Source organism: Phyllostomus discolor, chromosome 5 (genome assembly GCF_004126475.2).
Source record: "Phyllostomus discolor isolate MPI-MPIP mPhyDis1 chromosome 5, mPhyDis1.pri.v3, whole genome shotgun sequence".
NCBI lineage: Eukaryota > Metazoa > Chordata > Mammalia > Chiroptera > Phyllostomidae > Phyllostomus > Phyllostomus discolor.
Window position 1 is genome coordinate 32107431 of NC_040907.2, and position 26266 is coordinate 32133696.

Genomic DNA, 26266 nt, shown 5'->3' on the forward strand with positions numbered 1-26266 from the left:
ACCCAGCAATTACATTTCCACACTCAGGAGAAATGAAAACATGGTTACACAAAAACTTGTATACAAATGTTCATAGCTGCATTATTTGTAATAGCCAAAAAGTAGACAACCCTGCCCATCAATTGATGAATAGATACACAAAATGTATCCATGCAATGAAATATTATTCAGCCATAAAAAAGAATAAAATAGTTATATTCTATTACATGGATGGACTTTGACAACACACTATTGAAAGGAACACATTGAAAGAGAGAAGCATATGTAAGGTCATATGTTGTATGATTTCATTTATATGAAACACATAGAATAGGCAAATCCAAAGAGACAGTGGTTGAGACATGAGTGATTGCCAGGGGCACGGGGAAGGGGAATAAGGAATGATTAATGGGTTCAGGGTTTCTTTCTGAGGTAAAATGTTATAGAATTTTTATAAATAACAATACAAGAACTGTGTTTTGCATACTCACAACTAAAAACCCACTTTTCCCTGCCCTGTACATCCCTTCAAAGCTGTGTGTCTACTGTACATACTGTATCTAGTGTTGGCGCTTGTGCTCACTTGTGCTCTTCCTCTTTCTCTATTCCACATAAGAGAAATAAAGCAATACTACCAGTTGATCTGTATCTTCTTTTTTATTTCTAAGGTGTTACTTGAGCCAATAGTCTTGCAGAATGTCTGTCAATCGTTTCTTCTGGTATTTTCTCAAGGACCCCATAATGAACACTCAGGAGGGCTGATTATTTACATAACATTTCTGAAGGACTTGATTGTGTCCCTACTGAATGACTTAGTAGCTTTGGTCTCTAATACCAGAAGGCAGTCAATGAGGCTTATGTTTCTTTAAAAATCTTCCTCAATTCCTTTCCTTTCTTCATTTATTCAACTTCACACTTAGATTCAATAGGCCTCCTGCTGTTTGGTATTTAGGAAGAATAGGAATGGTCTGAAGTTGGGGTGGGGGTGGGGAAGTGGGTTGTGGGAACAGTTGCAGTGCAAGGTCTAGTCCATCGTGGAATTTTGTAGACAAGCTTCTGAATAAGGCCCTACTTTCACACTTAAAATAGCCTGGCAAAGCAGCTAAATAAGTCTAAAAGGCTCCTTGAAAGCCAGAAAAGCAGGTGGGATGCTTGTTCTCAATGCCAGCCACCGGGTGTTTTATTGTGTGTGTATAGAAAGCACACGTTTATAAAGTATGCTGTTCATTCGGTAGAGAGATAATACAGTACATGTTAAGAGTGCAAACTTTGGTGTCAGGCTGCCTTGGTATGAATTTTGCTTCAACTAATTATTTGCTGTGTGGACTTAGGTAGTTTCCCTATCAGTAAAATGGGTATCATACACAAATATTTATATTCCCAGGGTTAATAAGGATTATATAATATAAAGCATATCAAATATTGGTCCATGAAAGTTGCTCAATCAACGTTAGATATAATTCTTTTTCTTACAATTGAAACAAATTGAAAAGTTGTAACATTGAACATTTCCTTTATTACTCCATAGTATAAAAATTTACCTTTGATGCTAGAAATTCCTGGTAGGGAGACAGGTCTTAGCTGGGCAGCTTTCTCAGTGTGGTCTCCAAGAGACTGTGGAAATTCTGGCAATGCCGATGGCTTTGATGTGACACTCTGTACTTGCTCTGTTACAAACATATGGTTTTAGTATTATCAAATCTGACACCAAATTAAACCAGTATTGAAGATCACCTCTTAGGACAATTGTGTATATACTTAATTTAAGAGAAATCTCTGACAAAGGAGACTAGCAAAATAAAAAAATAACCTACTGAATGAAGATGTTTGCCAATGATACAACTGATAAGGAATATCCAAAATTTATAAAGAACTTACACAACTTAACACCAAAAAACAGCCCCCCTCCCCTACTAACTAGCCAATTAAAAAAATGGGCAGAGGACATGAATAGACACTTCTCCAAAAAGGACATACAGACAGCCAATAGACATGTGAAAAGATGTTCAACATCAATAATCATCAGATAAATGCAAATTAAAACCACAATGAGATACCACTTCATACCTGTAAGAATGGCTATCATCAATAAATCAACAAAACAATAAGTGTGGCAAGGATGCGGAGAAAAGGAAACCCCTGTGCACTGTTGGTGGGAATATAAATTGGTGCAGCCACTGTGGAAAGCAGTATAGAGGTTCCTCAAAAAATTAAAACTGCCTTATGACCCAGCAATTCCACTTCTGGGTATATATCCAAAAGAAACTCAAAACACTAATTCCAAAAGATATACATACCCCTATGTTCACTGCAGTGTTATTTATGATAGCCAAGATATGAAAGCAACCCAAGTGCCCATCAATAGACAAGTGAATAAAAAAGTTGTGGTATATATACATTGGAATATTACTAGATCACAAAAAAGAATGAAATGTTACCATTCGAGACAGCATGAATAAACCTAGAGCAGCAATTTTCAACCAGTGTGTCAAAGAATTTTTAAAACATGCAATACACCTGACTACTTAGCCAGGGGCACTGACCGCTTTTTGCTTAGACTGTCAAGCAAAAAAATGACAACAGCCAACACAATAGCTGTCCATTGTGCATGTCCTGTCTTGAATCATAAATATATAGGTCATATAACAGATTTATACCTTAGTGGTCATGTGGCATAACAAGGTTGCATTTGATTGGTTAATTCTTGGTACTAGAAAAATCCTTATATACAAATACAGGGGGAGGTTAGGGGATGGAGGGATTGAGTGAAAAGGAAAAAGCATTCATGGACATGGACAACAGTGTGGTGATTGCCGAGGGAGGGGAGTATATGGGGACTTAATGGTAAGGGGAAAAATACAATAAAGATTAAAAAAAGTATAAGCACCTGATTTTTAAAAAGCCACTTTGGAACAAAAAGGATAGATTATTGTTCTTTGGTAAATCAATCAAAATTATACCTATTTTTTTGTCAGACTGGCAAAAAAATATATTTTTTTTGCGTGCTGCCGAATTTTAGTAATTAGTTTATGTGTGCCATAAGATGAAAAGGGTAGAAAATTGCTGACCTAAAGGGCATTATTCTAAGTGAAATAAGTCGGACAGAAAAGACACATATATTATTTCACTTATGTGTAGAATCTAATGAACAAAATAAATGAACAAACGAAACAGAAACAGACTCATAGATACAGAGAACAAAACAATGGCTGGCAGAGGGAGCTGTGTGAAAAAGGTGAAGGGATTGAGAAGCACACATTGGTAGCTACGAAACAGTCCCAGGGATGTGAAATGCAGCACAGGGAATGTAGTCGGTAATATTGTGATAACTACGTGTGGTGCCAGGTGGATACTTGAAATATTAGGGGGGATCACTTTGTAAATTATATGGTTGACTAACCACTATGCTTTATACCTGAAACAAATATAAAATGACACTGAATGTCAACTGTAACTGAAAAATAAAAAAAAATGAGAATGAAGTAGCATAGTGACTAAATGAAGTTAAAGGCATGGATTAGTATGTGCTGTGTGTAAATGAAGATAAATCAGTATTATATACCATTAAGGTTGGTTGTTGGTTTCTCTCTCTTTTTCTGACATTAAGGTTTGAAGCTGTGGTCTCACTGGAAGATCTTATAGTACCAGTAAGCACTGTGCATGTTTAGATGTTAAGAGTTGAAGCTGCAAGTGAGAATAGCATTGGATATCTGATATTCTAGGAACTGTACTTAAGCCAGGTCTGGGGGTAGGTACCGCCGGCCCGCTGGTGTTAAAAGTGGGCTGCCATACAACTGTGTAGCACAGCGTCAGGACAAAGCCTCCCACTGCAGTCTGTCTTCCACCCAAAAGAGAATAAGAGAGGTTGTACTGCTTTCTCAAAAATAAAAAATACTTTCTGGGGGGATAGGGGTCAAAGCTAACACAGTCCAATGCCTTGGTTATATTCTCCTAGAGCTTAAACCAGTGGAAGTAAATATATCGGCCAATATTAGCTAGATATGTCCCTACCTAAAGCCAACGGCCTTTCCAACCCAGTGATCCAATCATTATTTGTTAATGGTTTTTCAGAAGAACTAATATTTATTTTTAAGTAAATTTTATGAACTTAAAGAAATGAAAAGACTTCTGTAAACATTTAGTTGGTTTAATACATGCTACGACAGTGATGGTTTTCTGCCTATAATTGGGTGCAGACAGCATGGAGAAGTCTATTTCCAGCTAAACATTACCCCTTCTTCCCTTAATAGACCGAAGTACAAATCATGTACCAAATGGGCTTTTTCTAAATGAAAGCAAAGTGTATCAGCTTCATCTCGGTGCGCTGAGGCATCATTCACTCAGTTCGATCAGTCCTGCTGGAACACCTTTCCACTCCATGTGGGAGGCAAGCTGCTCAAGACTGCGTGAAATATTCAGAAGCCAGCCCTGAATATCTCACCTTCATGGGTGGTCTCTGGAGGCCTGTTGCTTTCAGGTTTGTTGGCGAGAGCACTGATCAGCTGTAGTTTTTCTCTTAGCTTGGATACCTGAGCATCTGAACTATCTTCTTTCTGCCCAAAACAAAGATCACAGAGGTTTAAGGTGGAAGTAAGTCTTCGTCTGATTCTTTATTATATTCCTAGAGCCTATTTAGCATGTAGTGCTTGACCTCCAGTACGTTCTGTATAAGTACAGGCAATGAAGGAATGAATCAACAGATAATAGAGATACCTTCAGTACTCAGTGTTGATGAGGGCCTAGCTGGATTTGAGCCTAGACCATTAAGGAAACATTATGCTACAGATGATCTGATCACTGCGAACATTTGGCTGATGGGGTCTGGCATGCCTGTGTCAGCAGTAAAGGAAATGTACCCTTGCCCAGGTGCCTGCCTCTGTGACACCTATTTCCTAAATGAGTAGGATATTGGTTTCTAGGAACAACTGCACACTAATGAAATAATTTTCCTGAATATTTTACTTCACCTTGTGACTAGACCACTTTAGGTAGAGTTTTGTACTCTTATCACGTTAACAAACAAAGCAAAACAACCAAACCACAATTATTCCCCTGATCTTCCTTCTTCCCCCATGGTGATGATTCAACTGGTGGCAGGAACTGCTAGGAACATGGAGAAGCTGTAATACTTCAAAGTCTTATTAATACCTTTTAAAAAAGATTTATACTTGATAGTCTGACTCATCCCCAGAATGATCTAGAGTGACATATAAAAATACATTTAGTTATAAAAAGAGAGACGTCTGGTTTCTATAAGGCCAGTTTCTAACTGCTTAGACTAAAGTGAAAGGTCTTGAGACTGTTTAATTAGAATATCAAGTCATTACATGATTCTTTTACTCAATACATACTCATTTCTCTCCTGTCTTTATTTCTACCCTAATAGTATAGTAGATCACTCTTGGTTTACTTAGAGACCTAATATATAGACATATGTAAATAAAACTAGGTCCTAAATGCTTGAAGAATTTATGCTAAGGAGAAATTAGATCTGGTTAGGATGCTTAGATTAGACAGCACAAAGGGACTAATACACTGAGATGACAACTAAAAAACACAAAGTGTCTGGAAGTAAAGCCAAGAAATTTAGGCAAAAACATGTACTAGCTGTATTTTAATCTGATATTTACTGTAAAAAAACTGAGCTGCCCCTGAAATCACTACTACTTTCCAATAGCAGCTTTTCCAATAGTAGGTGCTTTTTTGTGTTCAACACTTATATCTGGCTCTTAAACTTTTCTTGTCATTCTGCAGCTGAGGTTTTTCTAAAAAAATTTTCTTTGCAGCAGTTAGAAAATACAACAAAAGCCTAGCATATAGGCATTAACATTTTAATATATGTGATTTTACAAAACTGTTGAGGAAGAAAAATATAGATAGAAAGCATTATAATGAAAACTGCTTGTACTATGGTTCATTTCTAAGTTCATTTTCTCTGAACCTTATATCTTCCAAGTTTGTCAAATGTAATATGCATCTGAAATGCATATTTCACTTAGCCACTCAGTCACCATCTTCCTGAATTTTCCTTTAGCTTAGCCAAAGTCTTACAGTATTGCAGAGAATGCTGCAAACAAACTTTCTCTTCTGGGATATCAGAGTATATCACAGGTTGCATATTATCTTGATAATATGTCTGGGATGATCAACAAAAGGGAAAGGTACTAGGTGAGGGAATAGGCTGAGGCTTAAATGGACTATATAAGTTCTGAAACTAAAATTTAAAAATAAAAAATAATTTTTAGATTAGATACCATTTTTAGATTATCTAAGCCATTGTTCCCCATGATTAGTACACATAACTTTCTGTCTTAGTTTAAAAGTCGTTTCCTTAGGGAATACTTCCTGGTGTCTCCTAATGCCCTCATCATACTCTATACTTCTCCTCTCTAGCATTTATCATGCTCATGATTAATTATGTGTTCAATCATGTGTTAATGATTTTCTCACTGATGGACTTTGAAAGTTCTACCAGACTAGGGGTCGTGTGTCTATCATGCTCACTGTGGTCACACCAGCTTCTAGCAAAGTGTGTGGGCACCAGGTAGGTGCTTGATCAAGTATTCACTTATTCAATATACCAATTTACTAATTACTTTGTCTTGAAGTTTTAGCACATGAGACCATAGTGCTCCTTTTGAGAAAGAAGCAGTAGTTCAAAAAGCACAAGGATGCTGAAGCATTTATCTTTACTTCACAGTAATCTTCCTGTTATTTACCTTCATACTTTGGGTTTTTACTGTATCTGTTCTGCTGGTTACCTGGTGCAAAGACTCTCTTTTTAGAGTGGCAGCTCTGTCACGCATCTTAAAGGGTAAAAAAGCACAAGAGAAGATTAAAGGCAAACATTAAAACTTAAACAACCTCTAGCACTTTTTAAGCCATTTGGTCAAACTTATTTAAAAGATCTCAGGGCACTTTCAACAGAAATACCAGGAGAATGAGAGAAGAGAGGGATAAAGGCCACTAAAATACAAAGGTGAAAATGGTACTTAGTCTAGCTGTTTCATTCACAAACTTTAAAACTTTGAAGTATAAAAAGAGAGAGAACTTTAACTTAGAATCATGCTGGGTATGATGCTATTGGAAGAAATAGTAAGACAGATGATACTATGAAAAATTTCCTCTTCTAGAGAAAAATAAAGTGGGGAGGAGAGGAACAGTAGGGGAAGTTCGGAATGGTAGATTTTCACAACAAGCCTCGAAAACCTTTGAGCCCTAATACTCATCAAGTCATCCAAAATTCCTGGCCCCTACTTAGTTTAGCAGAGTTCAAACAGGGTTTTTAAAGTAAGCTCCTTTAATCTCGTCAGCTTTCCAGTCAATTACACACCCCAGTAAAGCAGTAGAGGGAACAGGTCTTACTCCACTCTCAAAGCCAAGTCAAGGCACCTTGCCAAGGCTCCACTGTGGCAGAGCCAGTTCAAATCTTACTTTCTACGTGCCCAAGTTCAAGTTCTCTTGTGGGCTTGCTTCCAGCTTTGGTGGTTACTTGAATTTACAGTATAATTTCCTATATTTTGTTTCTATTTCTTAATATATGCCAGTCTTTGCTGTATGAAATCTTTTTTTAAAAAAAAGATTTTATTTACTTTTAGAGAGAGGGAGAGTGAGAGAGGGAGCAAAATGTGGAGAGGTAACAATGATCAGTTGCCTCTTGCATACCCCCAACTGGGGACCTGGCCAGCAACCCAGGCATGCGCCCTGACTGGGAATCGAACCAGTGACCTTTTGATTCTCAGGCCAGCGTTCAATCCGCTGAGCACCAGCCAGGGTGTTGTTTGAAATTTTTAAGGGTAGGGTTTGCAACTATTAAAAACAATCCAGTCCTGACCAGTGTGGCTTGCTTGGTTGGGTGTTGTCCCATGAAGCAAAACCCACGTGCCTAGGTTGCGGATTTGGCCCCTGGTTGGGGCGTGTAGGAAAGGTAACTGATTGATGTTTCTCTCTCACATTGTTGTTTCTCCCCCTCTCTTACTCCCTCCCTTCCTTTCCTTCCAATAATTAATTTAGGAAAATCCACATGGATCGCAGCACAAGGTATATGAGAAAGGTGATTAGAGAAACATAAAATAATATGAAAACCAATAAAGCACATAATCTGCCAGCATTGGTGACTTACAGTCATTCAGTTTCCTCAGATATAAAATGAGAGCCTGGACTCAATGATCTCTTAAGTTGAGGAGCTGGTCGGATCTGACCTGTTTTAAATGGCTTTCCTGACTTTACATGCAGAAGTATCCCCTTAATATGTATATGAAGCAGGATAAATCTGAAAGCCAAGTTCTAGCTTAATGAAACGGCAAAAGATTCTTTAGTTATTGTCATTGTTCCCATCCCAAATAACTTAGAAAAGATCAACAAGACCTCTCTTGGACATATGTGCCAGAGCTTCCCTACCAGATGGGTCACTGGTAACATAATAGCAGGCTTGCTGTGTCTGCCAATGACTCGTGGTAAGGCCCAGGCAAGCAACTGAACCTCTCTCCATTTCCCTTCCAAATCAGGACAAACACCACCTGTGCCATTCATATCAAAGGGCTAGTGTAAGGGTTAGAGGAGACAGGGATTAAGTATAATACAATTGGTAGACTCTCAAATATGCCTGAAGACTGTTTGAAAAGGTGGTGGAATGCCATCCATGCACAGACAAAAGACATTGTGAAACACAGAACATGTCAAAAAAGATCTGAAAAGGCTTACCATGCTGAAGGACAGGTTTGCTTGCTTTTCTACCTTGCTCATAGCAACCAGATCTGTTTCTACCAAGTTGACTCTCTGGGTAAGATTACTGACTGTCTCATTCATCCCCTCGAGTTTAAGATCATTCTGTCTCTGGTACCCCACTAGGGCACTGTTTACCTCCTCTAAAGAGTTGTGAAGGTACAGGATATCCTGGAGTGGAAATAAATCAAATTGTACAATCCAGCTAAAGATGTATGCTAGACAAGGAGGCCAGCAGCACTGAACAACCATTAATATGTCAAGTTACTGAAGTAAACTCCTTTTCCTGGTTTAGACCATTGATCGTCTGTCTCTGCTTTGTCCCTCTACTTCGCATTGCTCCTAGTTTACTCCCTCTGGAATTGTTTGCCCTCAGCCAGATGGGGCGGGGGGAGGGGGAGGTGATGAGGGAAGAGGACTACCTACATGATTCACTGTCTGGTCCCAGGAAGCTGAGAGCTTGGGAATTGATTTCCCAATGTTTACCTCACCTGCTGGCTAGGAAAGCTTGCTGGGTTATTAACTGAAACATCCATTAACCTAATTTGTCAGAACAAAACTACCTTAGGAACAATGCCAATTACTGAATTGGCTCATGTAGCAAAACCATAACAAGTAGTGCATTATTTAGTACAGGATTCAATTATTTTTATTGGCATCCTTTACTTACTGATGACTACTTAAATAGAAATGATGACTATAGGTTTTAAAGGGCATTAAACTCAGGACAGGAATTCTTCTTTGTGAAGATTCCTTTATTCTCTTCAATGTGATTTTGAACTTAATCTCCTTTTTCCTCCTTATCTTTAGTCTTTAGAGGATGTTGATTTTCTAGGATATGCTTTCTAACATTCTTAGAATTTACTGTGGCTCAAAATAGCCATCACTCTGAATTAATTTGCTATCCATCCATCTTTGACTTGCCTAGATTGCTATTTTTCATCAAGAATTTCAAGATACTCTGGTCATTCTGTCTTTCAAGATGTGAAAAGGAATTTACTCCACTGAGCAACATGCAGGGAAAAGAGCAGACTGTTAAACAAGAGACAGGACAGCATCTTGGATCCCTACGATAGCATCACACACCTTACTCTCTGCTCAGCTCTCAGGCAGGCAAATATGTGCACAGGATGCCTGCTGAGGCACAGGACACAAAGCATAAACTCCAGGCTGCCTCTAGCCCATCATGGCCACAGGGAGGTAAGCCAGAGACAAAAAGTACCTGTTTCAAATTCTCACTGTGGGTTTTATTGTCAAGTTCTGATGGAGCTGAAGGTGATGGAATAATCTGGTTGCTTCCCCTGGTCTCCAAGGAGTGCTGATTCTGTTAACAGGAATGGAGGTTAGCATAGGCAATAGGTAATTACTAAGTCCACTTAACCATCTGGGATGGTCCCAGAACAGTCTAGCTTCCCACAGGGGCATCCACTGATGAATCAACATGGGGGCAGATCTATGAACGAGTGGAGAAGCTAGGGAACTTTTGTACATCTCGAATAGTCCCAGTTTCAAGCGCATATAACTCATCTCCCCAGCATGATAGCAGAGGCCATGCTATCCTTTTCACCCTCCATCAATCCTGAATGGAGCTGAGTAACCTAGGAGATGAATTCAGGGCTCTGAATGACTGTAGATAGCTTACTCGGCACAGCACTGAGAGACATTTGAAAACAAACCCTGAACACTGCAGGGGTTTGTTTCTGTCTCAGTTATCTGTTACTGCATAACAAATTGTCCCAAACTTTGTGACTTAAAACAATGTTTATTATTTCTCAGGATTCAGTGGCTTGATGAGGCTCAGCAGGGTTGGGGGTGTTCTGTTTCACATGGTGTAGGCTGAGGTCACACATATGTCCGTATCAACTGGAAGCTTGACCAAGATGATCTTTCTTCCTCTAGAGCCCCCTTCACTTGGCGTCTCATCATTCCCGAGGCTAAGAGCCCTGTCAAATTCTGGACCCACAGAATAGTGAGAAATGAATGCACTGTTTTAAGCTACTAAGTTGTGGCACAATTTGTTATATAGCAATAAACTACTGAGACGATTCCCCACTTTCCTTTCTTTCTTTTCCATTTTTCTTCCTACCCATTCCATCCTCAGGTACCTTATTTCTGTATCTCCTCCAGGTCATTTGCAAAAGGCTCAGCTCTTAATTCTATCCACCTTAACTGCTTACTTTACAGATTCTAAAAGTAACAGTAAACATTGTTGAGCCCTGGCTGGTGAGGCTCAGTGGACTGAGTGCATGCCTGTGAACCAAAGGGTCGCTGGTTCCATTCCCATTCAGGGCACATGCCTGGGATGCAGGCCAGGTCCCCAGTAGAGGGTGCGTGAGAGGCAACCACACAATAATGTTTTTCTCTTTCTCCTTCTCCCTCCCTTTCCTTCTCTCTAAAAATAAATAAAATCTTAAAAAAACAAAAAACATTGCTGATTGTATCTTTTAAAAAGGTGCGTAGTAGGGTCTGTTTAGACGAATGGAAAGTGAGCATCACAAGTATTACACATAAAAGGGTAGGCAGGAGTATGATAACTTTCCACAGCATTTGTAGATTTCCTTACCATATTACTCTGTAGTAACTCCATAGCCTTCTTGTGTTCGTCCACAGTTTTCTGCATTGCCTCCACGGCAAGATGGACACTGTTTAAAGTACTGCCAATAGAAGCTACGCTCTGAACAGAAACACGTAGTAAGGTTAGTGTGTTTTCCTTTTTAAAAAACTTTAATAGCTTTATTAAGATATAACTGATATACAACAAAATGCACATGTTCAAAATATATACTTTTATAAGTTTTGACATATATACACCTGGGAAACAATTATAACAATCAAGACACTACACGTCCATCACACCCAAGTTTCCTGTGTCCTTCTGTGATTCTTCCACCCCTGTCCCCAGGCAACTACTGATCCACTTTCTGTCACTATATATCAGTTTGCATTTTCTAGAATTTCATATAACAGAAGCGGTGAGTATGTACTTTTTATTTATAAGGTTTCTTTCACTCAGTTTTTTTATTTTGAAATTTATCCATGTCGTTCTATTGTCTGGATACATTGCAGTTTATTCACCTGTTGATGGGCGTTTAGCTAGTTTTCAGTATTTGACTACTACAAATAAAGCTGTTATAAACATTCATGTATATGTCTTTTTGTGGGCATATGCTTCCATTTCCCTTCGCCATGTGCTTTCTTATCATCACAATACCTAGAAATGGAATGGCGAATCATATGGTAGGTGTATGCTTAACTTTAAAAAGAAACTGCCAAACTGTGTTCTAAAATGATTATGCCATTTTATATTCCCACTAGCAGTGTATAAGAATTCCAGTTACTCTATATCCTCAATACCAGTACCTGCAGTCTTTTCAATTTTAGCCATTCTAGTGGGAGTATATATATCATTGATTTCATTTTACATTAAACACTGATGAATGGAGGTCAGTGGTTTTAATTATTTCAAATATCTTCAAACTATGAACTTCAGTAGCTTATACTGACATAATTAACAGGAACACAAAAATAGATGTATCAGCAATTTCCCCAATTTAAAGGACTTTTCCTACAGGAAAACCAAATCTTTCCTTGAAAAACCACACAGATAAGGTTCTCCCACAAACTGTCTCTACCAGGCCCTGCTGTAGGTGGGCAGACAGCCAGAGCTGACACTGCAGACTGCCACGAGGTTCAGAGTAAACGATGGCTTTTGAGTGAAAATGGATGGCACCATTTTTGGCTTAGGGAAAACCTGCAACGTAGAGATGAAGAAAAAATTCCATCTGGCAGCATTTGTTCTTTTTTCTACTTCAGTATCCCATCAGCAATTACTGAGGAGAGTTAGATGTTAGCTTACTTTCTTTCACTAGGCCTAAGGAACCCAAGTAGACTGGGGACTTGGGAACATGATTCAGAAGCCATCTTTTAAAAAAGGCCTGTCCTAAAGGAACACCAAAAGAATGTTACTATTTAGGGGGTGTTTGCCTTTTATTAAGATAGACTGAAAATTTTGTGATATCACATTAGTATTTTTAACCAAGGACTTTTATATTACACCGATAGCCAAGAATCCAAGAGAACATGAGATGATATTTTCAACATTTAAAAAAATTATATGACTGCACTAAAGTTAGGTATTTGAGATGAACTACCACTTCAAAACTGAGCCACTTGTAATAAAGTAGTGTCCAACATTATAAGCACACAGATTTGCAACACACTGCGTAGAGGTCTCCAAGCTGGGATGTTACGTAAGCAAGCTCTGTTGCTACAGAAGCTACAGGCATTCAAAGGCGCCTCCTGTTAGAGAATCCTCACTGGCTGGATGTATGATCCCATCACAATGCAAGAAGATAGTAAGCTCTTGTTTGGTTTTCTCAGCATCTGCAAAGTGCCTGGCACACACTGGAAGAAGCTCCACAAATGTTTACTGAATTGATGGATGCAAGAATAAACCAGTTTCCTTTACTAATGCAAGACTGCCAGAGTTGCTTCTGTGCTAAAGGCTACCTACAGAGGCCCACCTTTTCCCCATGAGTACTTGGGAACAGTGGCAAGAAGCATTTGGCACCATCAAAATTGTCCCTACTTTTTAATTTAAAGTTATAAGCATAGGGAAAACAATCTTGAAGAAGATACACCTCAAAATTATTATTAGTTATCTCTGTGTAGTAATGTGGATGTTCATCGGTCTATTTACCTATATTTTCTAATTTTCCTATAATGAACAGGCATTATTTACATGAAACAACTACTACTTATTAAAGTGGTTTTAACAACTCCCCTCCTAGCCTCTGTGACCAAGAAGCTGCTGCTGATGGCTGGTATCGACGACTGCTACACCTCAGCCAGGGGCTGCACTGCCATCCTAGGCAACTTCGCCAAGATCACCTCTCTAAGGTGCTGTCTCTAAGACCTGCAGCTCTCTCACCCCGACCTCTGGACAGAGACTGTTCACCGAGTCTCCCTGTCAGGAATTCACTGACCATCTTATAAAGACCCACACCAGAGTTTCTGTGCAGAAGACCCAGGCTCCGGCTGGGGCCACCACGTAATTTTAGATAAGAAAAATAAAGTGAATCAAGCCTGTTAATAACAAAAAACAAAAACAAAATGAAATAATCCTCCTCCTTAAAAAATGAAGTTATTATAAGGAGGTGACCATATTGGACAAACAGCAAACTATGGAGACTGAGAACACAGGTGGTGTGACTATAAAATAGCAAGTTTTGTTTCTGTTCTTAGGAAGTTCTCTTTTGTTGAGATAATTTATATTTATATTTATGGAGCCTGGCATGTAACCAAATCAAAGTTATCACACACTAACTTTCAAAAGTTAAGGACTCTAGATTTGATTTCCTTGCTCCAGAATCCGTTCTTCCATTTCCTGCTGCAGGGGCTGGTGTTGCTTATATTCAAAGTAGGCTCCTTCTTCTTCCTACTCACTCTCCCCAGCCCATCTGCTTGGTCACTGCCTCCTGCTCTAGTCCTGGAGCCCAGGATCAAATAAGCAGCAATTCCAAACTGGCATTCACCTGCTAGAGTGAATGGCTTAGAGGTTGTGTACCTTTACCTTCATAAAGTAATATATATTATTTTCCAAAATGCTTTTTACCAATTTATATTCCCAGCAGGAGTATTTGAAAGTTTCCCTTGCTCCACATCCTTGCCAACTCTTATCATATCCTGAATTTAATTTTTTTGCATTTCTTCAAATTACCTTTTTAAAAAATAAAATAGTAATTTAGAAATTAACAGTAATTTAAAGCAACTGTCACATATAACTGGTCAGCTTTCATGAAGACATTGTGGATGATGAATTGAAAAGGCAAATGATGAAAAGCCAACCCACGTATGTTAACAAAAGAGTCCCAGCAGAGCGATCTTGGGACCTGGAGAGCCAAATAAAAAGGTGCAAACCACATAAACCAGATCAAGTCATCTACTGCAAAGCAAAGGCCCAACTAACCAGACCAAAACAGAGATGTTCTGAAATCTTTGGAACACAGTGATATGCTCTATTACCGCCCTCCTGGAGAAGGTGATTTCAAATGCCAGGCTTTCAAAGAAAACTTCTAAGAAGCTAGAATTACAGCAGTAGGTTAATTTCAGTGTCCACACATAGCACTTACCTTCTGAAGTCCCTCTACAGTGGCAGGCAGGCTAGTTAAGTCTGCCGCTGACTTAACATTGGCTTTGAGGTGGTTTACTGCAGAATTCAACAGAGAAATCTAGGGGGAAAAAAGAGTAACAAACAATGAAAACAGAATTTGCATTGCGTTTCTTTCACAAACTCCATTTGATGCTGATGTCAAGGCACCCTTGGATTTTATGTGTTTCTGTGACCCAGACAATATACCCTGTTCAGCTCCTACCTTGAATAGATTGCAGATGTGGGAGGTGGCAATAATACCCCTTCTTTCCCTGCCCAATTTAAATACTAGTGCCAATGAGGGAAGGGCATTTAGTATTCTTTACCCTACTCCTGGCAGCTACAAGATCCCAAAATCTTAAATTACCTCAAAGATGATTACCACAGTGATTACAACACAATCCTTCGACAACTGGACAGAAAGACAGCTAATGATCAAAGACCCCTGAAGGATTTCATTTTGGTAAAAAATAACACCTCGGTTACTTACTGAACTTTTGTTCCTTTCCAAGTGGGCACATAAAAGCCCATCATCACAAAATACAGTCTACAGGAACAGTACCCTTACAATTTCAACAGTGTTTTCAACTACTTGGGAGATTGAGTTTTGGTTTAACAATGTGATTAATATTTCAAACTCAATAGCTCAATCAAAGCACTACTTTTTACCCTGAAGAGGCTCAATATCCACTGACTTGCTGACTGATGCACTGAATATATTAAAATAGGAATTGAATAAAAATAAAATGTGTCTTCCTTCTGCTATTTTGGGGTAAAATTCTAAACAGCTGGACTTCTCCCTTGGATGAGGGCTAGGGGAATCTGTGTAATAGACAGTTTCAGGCTATGCAGATCATATTCCGACAGCCTGGCAGTGTGGCTCAAAACATTCTTCACAGATCCCTGGTTTCATACTGCTTTCCTGTCCCAATTGCTAGTGGGAAGACACAGATCTATTAATAGCAATTATACTCAGAGGGCATCACAGAATAACCACTAAAGTTTCTGGGCACTTGTTACACAAGACAAAGTAGACCTGATCCCCTACTCTTTCCTTCAACAGATGTTTGGCATCTTCTCTGTGCCAGGTACTGCTGCAGGCATTGTGGAGATGCTGGCAAACAAGACCCTGAGGTTTTGCTTTCAAGGGGCTTATATCATAGTAGAAGGTGAGAGAAATAGAAGTATCAGATAATAAGTACTATGCAAAAAATTTAAGCAGAGCTCTAGGAGTAAGCAGCAGTGTGTTCTGAACAAGAGAGTCTGGTGAGGAGTCCAGGAACTTGGGTTCTCTTCTTCCTCTTCCCTTTAGGAGAAAAATGTTCAGGGTGTCAAACCAGTTTTCACTCATTACTGTAATAAATATTTATTGAGCTCTATTTTATACCAGTGATGGAACACAGGTGTCAGCGATCTTGTGGAATTTACATTTTAGTGCAAGAAGACAGTTTTATATAGTATCAGCCAGTGGGAGGTTAGAAGAAAATTATAATAAGGTAACTTAATGAGTGACTGGGTAGCTACTTTGGATTGGATGGTGAGAGAAAGCCTCTATAAAGAGAGGAAATTTAAACAGATCTAAATGAGAAGAAGGTATTAATCAGAAAAAAGCTGAATGAAGTACATTTGAGGGCAGAGGGGATTGCTGGGTTAAAGGCCCCAGAGCAGGGAAGAGCAGGAAAGAGCTTGGCATATCTGAAGAACGAAAGAAGGCTGGTGGCAGGAGCACACAGCAAGAGTGAGACAGGGAGAGGGGTAGAGGAGGGGGAGATGGAGGCGGGAGGCAGAGGGCTAAAGGCAGGGAGGTAACACTAAACGAACAATTAAGTACTCAATGTGATAATAAAGTTCTGAGGAAAGAATATCAGTGCAGGCTGAACTGCACAGGCTTCACTGAGGTAGGACTCAAATTAGATTCTGATGGGTAAGAGTTTTATATACAAAAATAAAACCGGTATTCTTTCTAGGTTGTAAGGGTGTGGGTGGCATTTGGTAATAGGTCAGGAGCGACAGCATGAATAGGCCCAAGAAGACTTTTTCTGCATGACAATTTTCAAAGCGATGAGTTATTTATCTGTGCAATTATTTGATTAAGTTCCTCAAGAACAGTGACGCCTCACAAATGGCTAGTGTGGCTCGCTGGCAGCTATCACTTCCCCCCAAACCAGAGGAGCAGCTGAAAGCCAATGCCAGCAGGATAAGGTGAGGTGCCGTCCCACTTGTCCCCATGCCCCTAACTCCCTAGGCCTGGGTGTCAGCTGCTTCACTGAAGGTATGCTCTAGAGAGTTGACCATTAATTCTCTAATTACCAAATGTCACTTCAAGACTTGGACCACACACTGGCCACCAGGACTCAGCTACGTTCCCATAAACTGCATAGCTGGATTCCATCTCTAAGCATTCCCTTCTGAGGGGTGGAATAATTCCAAAAGTCTATGGACAACTAGAGCAAACCACATGTGCCACTAGAATGGAGAGACCGCGGGTACTTTCCCGTTACCTCTGGGACTGATGGACACATTCTAGAATGTCAGATCGGATTCAAGCATTACAGGACTTATCTCTGAAAGTCACACACTACAATCCAAAGAGTCTAAAAAGTCGAATTAAGTAAGTAGAATCCATTAAGACAAAAACCCACATTCCAGCCAAAAGATGAGTAATGACTTTTATGCATATTACATGACTTTTCATTAGCAAAATTAAAAATAGCTCCTGAAGACCATTTATACTATGAAATCTGAAATGCTGCTTTTTTTGCTTTGGGGTTAATATTAAGTGTTCTTTAAACAGTAAGTGAAAAAGTTACTAAAACAGACAACCATCACTGGTGAATCTCTATGAACTCTAGTAGGAACTTGACATCATGTCCTTTCAACTTCATCTACTGAGCACCTACTGCATTTCACAGAGGAAATAGAGACGAAGGCAGGAAGAAAAACTGGGAAAAAACAGGCTCCTAGGACTTGAATATTTTAATGTTTGCACTGCTACACAGCTGTGTGACCTTGGGCAAACTACTTAACCTCTTTGAATCTCAGTTTCCTTATAAGTAAAATGGAGATACCACCTCCTATCTCATAGGTCTATAGAAGCAAAAAGGAGATCTTACATGCAGCATCTCTAAAAGGCGCCTGAACAAAGGAGGCATTTAATGAATGGCAGTTATCATCTTAATTGCCATCATTATCATCACTCTTAAAGCACAGAATACTGAGTACCGCCTTGTAGTGTAATTAGATGCACACACAAATACAGTAGTCTCCCATTATACTACTTCACTTTCTGTGGTTTCAATTACCTGTGGTTAACTGTGGTCCAAAAATATTAAATGAAAAATTCCAGAAGTAAGTTTTAAGTTGAGCACCCTTCTGAGTAGTGTAATAAAATCTCCTGCTATTCCAATCCACACCACCAGGACATGAGTCACCCTTCTGTCTGATGAATCCATGATGTACACGCCACCTACCCATTAGTCACTTAGCAGCTGTCCCTGTTATCAGACGACTGCCACAGTAACACAGTGCTTGTGTTCAAGTGACCTTTACTTAATAATGGCTCCAAACCCCAAGTGCAGCGATGCTGGCAATTTAGATATGCCGAAAAGAAGCTATACAGTGCTTCCTTTAAGTGAATGTTTTCCACTTAATAAAGAAAGAAAACAAATCACAGGCTGAGGTTGCTAAGATCTATAGTAAGAACGAATCTTCGATCTGTGAAATGCTGAAGAAAAAAGAAAATTCGTGCTCATTTTGCTGTCCACCTCAAACTGAAAAAGCTATGGCCACAGTGTGTGGTAAGTGCTTAGTTAGGATGGACAAGGCATTAAATTTGTGGGTGAAAGACATGAACAGAAAACATGTTCTGACTGATGGCAACGTGGTGCGCCAGAAAGCATGGAGCCCGTGTGAAGCCTTCAATAAGGTTTCCCTGAAACGAGTGACACCCAGCCATTTCCTGCAAGTAAGAGACGGTTGTACAGACTCAGGAATAGGTTTGAACTGAAAAATATAAAAATGACTGAAGAGAGAGAGACACTACAGTCACATAACTTTTATTACAGTATATTGTTATAATTGTTCTATTTTATTGTTATTGTTGTTAATCTCTTACTATGCCTAATTTATAAATGAAATTTTATCACAGAGACATTTGTACAGACATAGTGTAGAGATGTTTTGGCATTATCCGTGGTTTTAGGCATTCACTGGAAGCCTTGGCGCGTACTCCCCCTTGGATAAGGGTGGGGCTACTGTATCACACAATAAGGTATCTGGACCAAGTGTCAAAAAAAAAAAAAAAAAGAAAGAAAGAAAGATATAGAGAAGATGACACACTCAAGGTCCTTGATGACTCCTGCTGACATATCCTTACTTCTGGCCTCTTTCCACTAAACTACACTACAATGACATAAAAATCCCCCCGAACACACACTGTTTTTCATTCACCTGTACTTCTACACATATAGTTAATTCTCATTATTCACAGTAGTTATATTCTAGAACAGTGATATTTAACTGGTGTTCTGTAAGAATTTTTAAAACATGCAGTACCTGACTATTTAGTCAGGGGCACTGACCTCTATTCCCTTAGATTGTCAAGTAAATAAATGACAACAGCCAACACAACAATGGCCATCTGGTGTGAATAATCAAAATTATACCTATTTTTTTTGTCAGATCGGCAAAAAAATATGTATTTTTTGGTGTGTCACAGAATTTTGGTAACAGTTTATGTGAGCCATGAGATGAAAATGGTTGAAAATCACCATTCTGGAAATTCACAGCGAACACTGAATTAATGACTGAATTAATTACTGACCCACTATTCCTAAGGTAAGTACAGAGTTAAGGTCCTGAGAGCCCCTGGTCACAACATTTTTGTCAACTGATCAATGTAATACATAACTTTGTTTTATGTGTGTTTCTTTTAAAGACATCTTATTTAATGTATATTGTTGAACTTGTGCCCGAATGAAGCTTATCGAGCACATGTATTTTCACTGCAAGGCACAACACTGTTTTCTTGTACTTGGCAATACTAGACAGACTTCAACACTATGGTAGGTGAGCATTTTATGCAGTGGACTCTCCAAAAAGAGCACAATAGTGCAAAAACCATGGCACTAAATATATCATGAAAAGAAAACTTGTTTACAGTATGAGCTGAAACAAGGCAGAGTGTGGTCTTGTTTGACCTCAATTGGAAACGTTCCTATTGGGTGCCTCAAATTTTTCCCCACTGTATGCCTGTCACTGAAAGCACCACAAGTATGAATCTGGGGGTTACAAACAAATCTTAGCTAGCAGGTGAATTTGCAAATATGGAATCTGCAAATGATGTGGGTCAAGTGAGTTAATAAACATACCCTCTGTCTTTCTGCAGAATTCATCTGGCCAACTCCTATTTGCCCTTCAGCACTCAGCTCAAGATATCTGAGAAGCCTCGCTTGATCCCAGCCAGTCTGGGTTAGATACATACCTAAAAAATGCCCCCACCGGGCTCATGTGGACTGGCTTCTTATTGCTTATCAGGCTGTTTTACAACTATTTACTTTCCTTTCTCTTCCATTTGACTGTAAGAGCCTTGAGCATGGGAATCCAAGGCATGACTCCATAAAAGCAGCTCATTAAATATTTGTTGATTAACGGTCTTCAAAGAAAGGACAGGAGACTCCCTAAATTGGCTGAGAATGGGCATGGGTATTAAACAGAGTTTTCATAAATAAAACAGGAAAGCAAATGGGATTTTAATACTAGTTTAAAGATTTTTCAATGTAAAAATTGATTTTAACTTATTTTAGACTAAAGGCTTCTTTTTTTTTTTCAGGCTGCATTAACTTCAACTCATATTATGATAAGGGCAGTCCTTGTTAAGTGATTTAATACATTTTTTGTGTTGTTGTTTAAGCCAGTTTGAATTGCTTTAAAAAATGTTGCCAACTAAAAGCATCTTAATTGACAGAATTACCCTTAGGTATAGAAACATGGTTATATTAATTTTGCTTTTACATCTATTCCGGTTTGGGACAAATGCCTCTCCACCAGGGATGTGTAACAATTTTGGAAAATGACTCAGAGCATGATATGCTCCCTTTGGACCATTGTAAAGCTCTGTCACCACTGACTGCCCTTCTGCGCCTGTGCTGGCAGAGAATTTCTCTGCCTCAGGCTGGTTTCATCAGTCAGTCTCTTCATCTCTGAAGATCTACTGAAGCTAAAATGCAAAGGGTTTCAGTTCAATCCCTCCTAGTTTGTATATGAAGCCCTAGGACTGAAGCAGACTTTCCTGTGTACCTTCCCTCCCAGGTACTTTTTGCATTGAAAGTAACAGCCAGGACAGGGATGAAATGATCATTTTGTTTCTAGAATCCAAATTAAAGAGAACCGAGAAACCAAACAATGTAGTAAAGGTTTGGAAGCCCTTGCGTCCTCACACACCAAGTACAGCCCTCCTTCCCCCTTGACTCTTCTCATGCGCTGACTTACAAGATGGGAAATAGCTGCCATTGCCTGCTCTTTGCCCTCAAGATCTCATTCTCGCTCAGAACTGTAAACTCCATGACTCCCTAAATGGAATCTCCCATTTTCCCCAGTGAGAGATGCTAATTATCTCTCAGTGCTTCAACGTGGTCGATTTTCACTTGATGTAATCTCTGGCCAAACTGCTCATTTGCTCTATGAATACAAGGCCACAGTTTATCCTATTCTTTTTGGAAAAAAAAAAAAAAAAAAAAGGAATGAATACTTGCTTTTTCCTAAATCCCGAGAGTCTGAGAATAAATGGTAATGAGTAAATACTGTAACTGATCAATTATTTCACAAATAATTAAAAAAATGAAATAGAACTGAATAGAAAAATAAAATATCATAAAGCATCATAATTTTAAGGGTAAGCTAATGTTTTCAGAAACTTATTTCAGTTACATATACGTATGTATGTGTTTATTGCAGAATGATGTAAAACAAAACATTTCCTACTGTGGGTTCCGGGAAAAAGTTTTAAAACTGCGGCCCCCAGCAATAGATGTCTGGCTTTCCGTGATGAGTTGCCCCACTCCTGTATCACTGCTAAAAGGTGGGGGCAGCTTCAGAAATACGTGTAGGCCCTTTATCCCAGTGTAGTGCTCCTTGCACTGGCTGATTCTGAACTTTGTTACTTCATTCTGAAGAACAGAATATCCTCTTAGACCCAACAAGGATGGCATATCCATTTTGAAACTCTTCATTGGTGTACCATTTATTTGGTCCTGGAGTTTTCCTTTCAATGCACATCTTTCCTAATTAAACTGCAAAAACTGAGGATAGGGGCATTAGTTACCTAGTGGCAACTTACATACATGCAAGATGCTCGATCAAAATCCTTTTAAGGACTGGAAAAGTATTTCCCTAAGGCTTGCTTGCCTGGCCAAGGTATTTAACCAGCTCTGCCACCTCCTCCTATGCTATGCCAGAACCAGTATCATTAGCTGTGGGTGGGTTCCAGATTGGTAGTACAGTGTATGGCACCATACCTCAAGGCTGTGTAAGTTTATAACCTCTATTAAACAAAATAAGCTCTCATTATCTCATACAAACAGGTTACCCTTTTTTTATTAAAGGTTAGATGGCACTTTAAAAAAAATTTGATACCTACACTGCTCCTTAGGACAGCTGACTCAAGAAGAATTTCCAACTCCCTCTAAACTGCTCTACTTTGTAAAACTATCCTTTGCAGAAAGGTTTAACATTTTAATTATTTGGTAAATGCATAACTATTACCTATTTTACCTGAATTTAATGTGCTGGAATCACAATATAGAAAAACCATTGCAGAAAGTAAAACAATTTGGAGTTTCCTATACCTACAAATTCAGTCCAAATAAACAAAAATATTCATAGCTTACACAGAAATAAAAATTGTACTTTTGCTACCTGCTTGTTCATGTCTGTGATGTTTATCCAGATTTTGTTCAAGCCCAGCTCTCCAGATTCGATCTTCTCAAGTTGTTTTTGTTTGCTGAGTAGTTCTTCATTAAGTTTGGGAATTTCTTGAAATGAACTTTTCTGATTAGATTCCACTAAAAGCAAAAATAAGAACAACCATAAATAGCCATAAAATTCCCTAATGGTTCCAAGAAGAAAAATATGATTACACAGTAGAATAGCAGATTCACAAACATTAATTCTGGGAGGACAATGACTAAATTTATATCAATTAATTACATGTTCTTTCCTTTACTGTGTATCTTTAACACTAAAGCTCCCTGTTAACTGGGGCTATTTCACTACTGGCCAGACAACTTTTAGAAGTCAGGTGGTTAAAAATGGTAACGATGAATATCTGCAGTAAGAGTTGGACTTGAATCCCAACTCTGTAACTAACTGTGATCTTGAGAAAATTACTCAACTTTTTTGAGCTCAGTTTCTTCATCTGTAATACAGAGAAAAAATATACTCTACAGGATTTTAGAAGTGAAAGAACGGTATATAGTAAATGATAAATAAATGTTAAGTATTGACCAGCTCAATAAAGGAGCTTTTGACTAGTCAATGACTATTTATAAACCTTATTCCATTAATGCCCCAGGTGACATCATAAGTTATATCTCTAAGTGCGTAAGTCTATTTCTCTCTAGCTCAGATTGGTCAAACGCAAGATGGGTTCTTACCACCTTTCAAGTACTGTTACAAGGACTAGGATTTTAAATCTTTTTCATAAACAGCAGTGTTTCCTTAAATCAACTCAAAAAGCTCAAAGTAAAAGAAGATAAAGAAACATGTTAGGTTAAGTAGAAGGTGATATTTGGCTTTCCTTTGGGATACGATATCTCCTGAATGGTTTAGCGATTTGTCAGCCGGAAGGCAGAGGCCTGAAAGAGTGCTTTCTCTTCTTACATTAAAAACTAATCTCTCTTTTCATGGAAAATAATAATGGCTGGCCCTCTAGAATAAAACCTACACCATTTTTTTTAAAGCACAGTGCTAGATTAGTTATTATATGCTTTAAAACCGAAAACTGGCACACAGGACAGATGCAAGACAACTTACTAAAACCTAAGTACCAAGATGTTTTTGTTCATTTCTGCATGGTTAGCACTTAGAATATACCTGGCACATGGTAGGCACTCAGTATTATTGACTGAAACTCTGGCCTTTGCTTACCTCTTAACCACATTTCTCATCACTTTACCTACCTCTTCAATCTACTATCTAGTCAAGCACATTTTCCTGGCATATCCATCTCTTTAAGCCCCAGTGACCCTGTATGCTCTATCTTTTCTGCCTAGATGCCCTCAGCTTACCCCTTCATTTCTGCCACCCTAGTGTAGTTAAATCATTTCAAGATTCGGCACAAACAACTGTATCTCCACCTTGGAACTACTGCCACCTCTTTACTACTCCTAACTCGACCAAGCACGTAACATACTGCATTGTAACTACATACTTGTCTGTGTCCTCCACCAGACTGACAGAGAGCTGCAAGAGGACAGGGAACAAATCTTATCTGTTATGCATTCCCAGGGCCCACCACAGTGTCAGGTATACAGGAGAACTCAAATGCCTGTCCAGTGAAATAATGGTAGGATATGAAATGGAGATAATGGTAGCCTATTAAGTTAAACAAAGAAAACTCCATAACCTCAACTAAAATCATAAAGGACGACCACTAAGGAGGGACAAATTGGGGGAGTAGGGGGCAGCTGATATGGTGGTATTGCTACTACAACAGAGCCCATTATCTAAAAATTCAGAGTTATTAAAAGAAATTAGGAGACTTCCGGCAAGATGGAGGCATAGGTGGACGTACCGTACCTCCACGCACAACCAAGATTAGAACAACAACAATTTAGAGGCAGAATAACACCCAGAACTGACAGAATTTATCTGAATGGAAGTTGGACAGCCAAGAAGTTGAAGTAGACTCATTCATCCATACTGGTAGGAGGGGCGGAGACAAGCAGCCGGGCACGGGTTGCAGCGCGGAGAACAGGGAGAACTGGGTGCATAGGGCAACCAGGAGCGCGTAAGGCATCTGGGGCGCACAAGATCGCAGTGGGTGGACCTTGAGTACGCAAGCGGCAGCTAGCGGACCCAGTGAGGCGGCGATTGTGGACTAGGGCAGAGCACGCAACCCAGGGTCCCAGAGAGGGGACTGGGGTCCCAGGAGAGTGGACCTACCACCATTGTTCCCTCCTGCCCCCGCCCCCACCTACAATGTCACAATCTAGCGACTGGGGTGCCCAGCTGCGGTGACCACCTAAAGCTCCGCCCCTTACCGTAACAGGAGCGACCAGACCAAAAAAAAAAAAAAAAAGAGAGAGAGAGAGACAGACAGACAGACATGTCTCACACGGAAGAACAGATCAATGCCCCAGGACTCATCCTTTTGAGCGACCAAAAGATAGCCAATCTATCAGATGCACAGTTCAAAACATTGGTCATCAGGAAGCTCACAGAATTGGTTGATTTTGGGCACAAATTAGATGAAAAAAATGCAGGTTACCATAAAAGAGATGAAGGAAGATGCACGGAGAACCAATAGTGATGGGAAGGAAACTGGGACTCAAAACAATAGAGTGGACCAGAAGGAAGAAAAAAACAACCAAACAAGAAAGAATGGAGAAATAAGAACTCAAAAAAACGAGAAGCTTAGGAACCTCCGGGACATCTTTAAACGTTCCAACATCTGAATTATAGGGGTACCAGAAGGGGAAGAGGAAAAGCAACAGATTGAGCACGTATTTGAACAAATAATAAAGGAGAACTTCCCCAATCTGGCAAAGGAAATAGACTTCCAGGAAATCCAGGAAGCTCAGAGAGCCCCAAAGAAGTTGGACCCAAGAAACACACCAAGGCACATCATAATTACATTAGCCAAGGTAAAAACGAAGGAGAGAATCCTAGAAGCAGCAAGAGATAAGGGAACAGTTACCTACAAAGGAGTTCCCATCAGACTGTCAGCTGATTTCTCAAAAGAGACCTTACAGGCAAGAAGGGCCTGGAAAGAAGTATTCCAAGTCATGAAAGACAAAGACCTATATCCCAGATTACTCTATCCAGCAAAGCTTTAATTTAGAATGGACGGGCAGATAAAGTGCTTTTCAGAAAAGGTCAAGTTAAAGGAGTTCATCATCACCAAGCCCTTATTTTATGAAATGTTAAAGGGACTTATCTAAGAAGATAAAGAAAAAACATGTATAGTAGGACAGCAAATTCACAATTATTAATAACCACACCTAAAGCAAAACCAAAAGAAACTAAGCAAACAACTAGAACAGGAACAGGACCACAGAAATGGAGATCACATGGAGGGTTAGCAACAGGGGAATGGGAGGAGAGAGGGGGAAAAGGTACAGAGAATAAGTAGCATAGATTGTAGGCTGAAAATAGATAGGGGGAGGGTAAGAATAGTATGGGAAATGTAGAAGC

At 39.3% G+C, this 26266-nt stretch overlaps 1 protein-coding gene across 3 annotated transcripts in view; it reads right to left on the reverse strand.

The window, feature by feature from the left end:
• Nucleotides 1-26266, reverse strand: part of EFCAB14 (EF-hand calcium binding domain 14) — a 35236-nt gene that overhangs the window by 2001 nt on the left and 6969 nt on the right. Inside the window, exons 3-10 of one of the 3 annotated variants that reach the window (XM_028511912.2) lie at nt 22769-22914; nt 14835-14933; nt 11267-11377; nt 9926-10027; nt 8683-8874; nt 6699-6785; nt 4421-4532; nt 1521-1646 (exon numbers count right to left, since the gene is read on the reverse strand). In XM_028511912.2, the coding sequence (XP_028367713.1) occupies nt 1521-1646; nt 4421-4532; nt 6699-6785; nt 8683-8874; nt 9926-10027; nt 11267-11377; nt 14835-14933; nt 22769-22914 (975 nt within the window). The remainder of the gene's footprint in view (nt 1-1520; nt 1647-4420; nt 4533-6698; nt 6786-8682; nt 8875-9925; nt 10028-11266; nt 11378-14834; nt 14934-22768; nt 22915-26266) is intronic. The other 2 variants (XM_028511913.2, XM_036026034.1) reach the window with 2 other exon arrangements.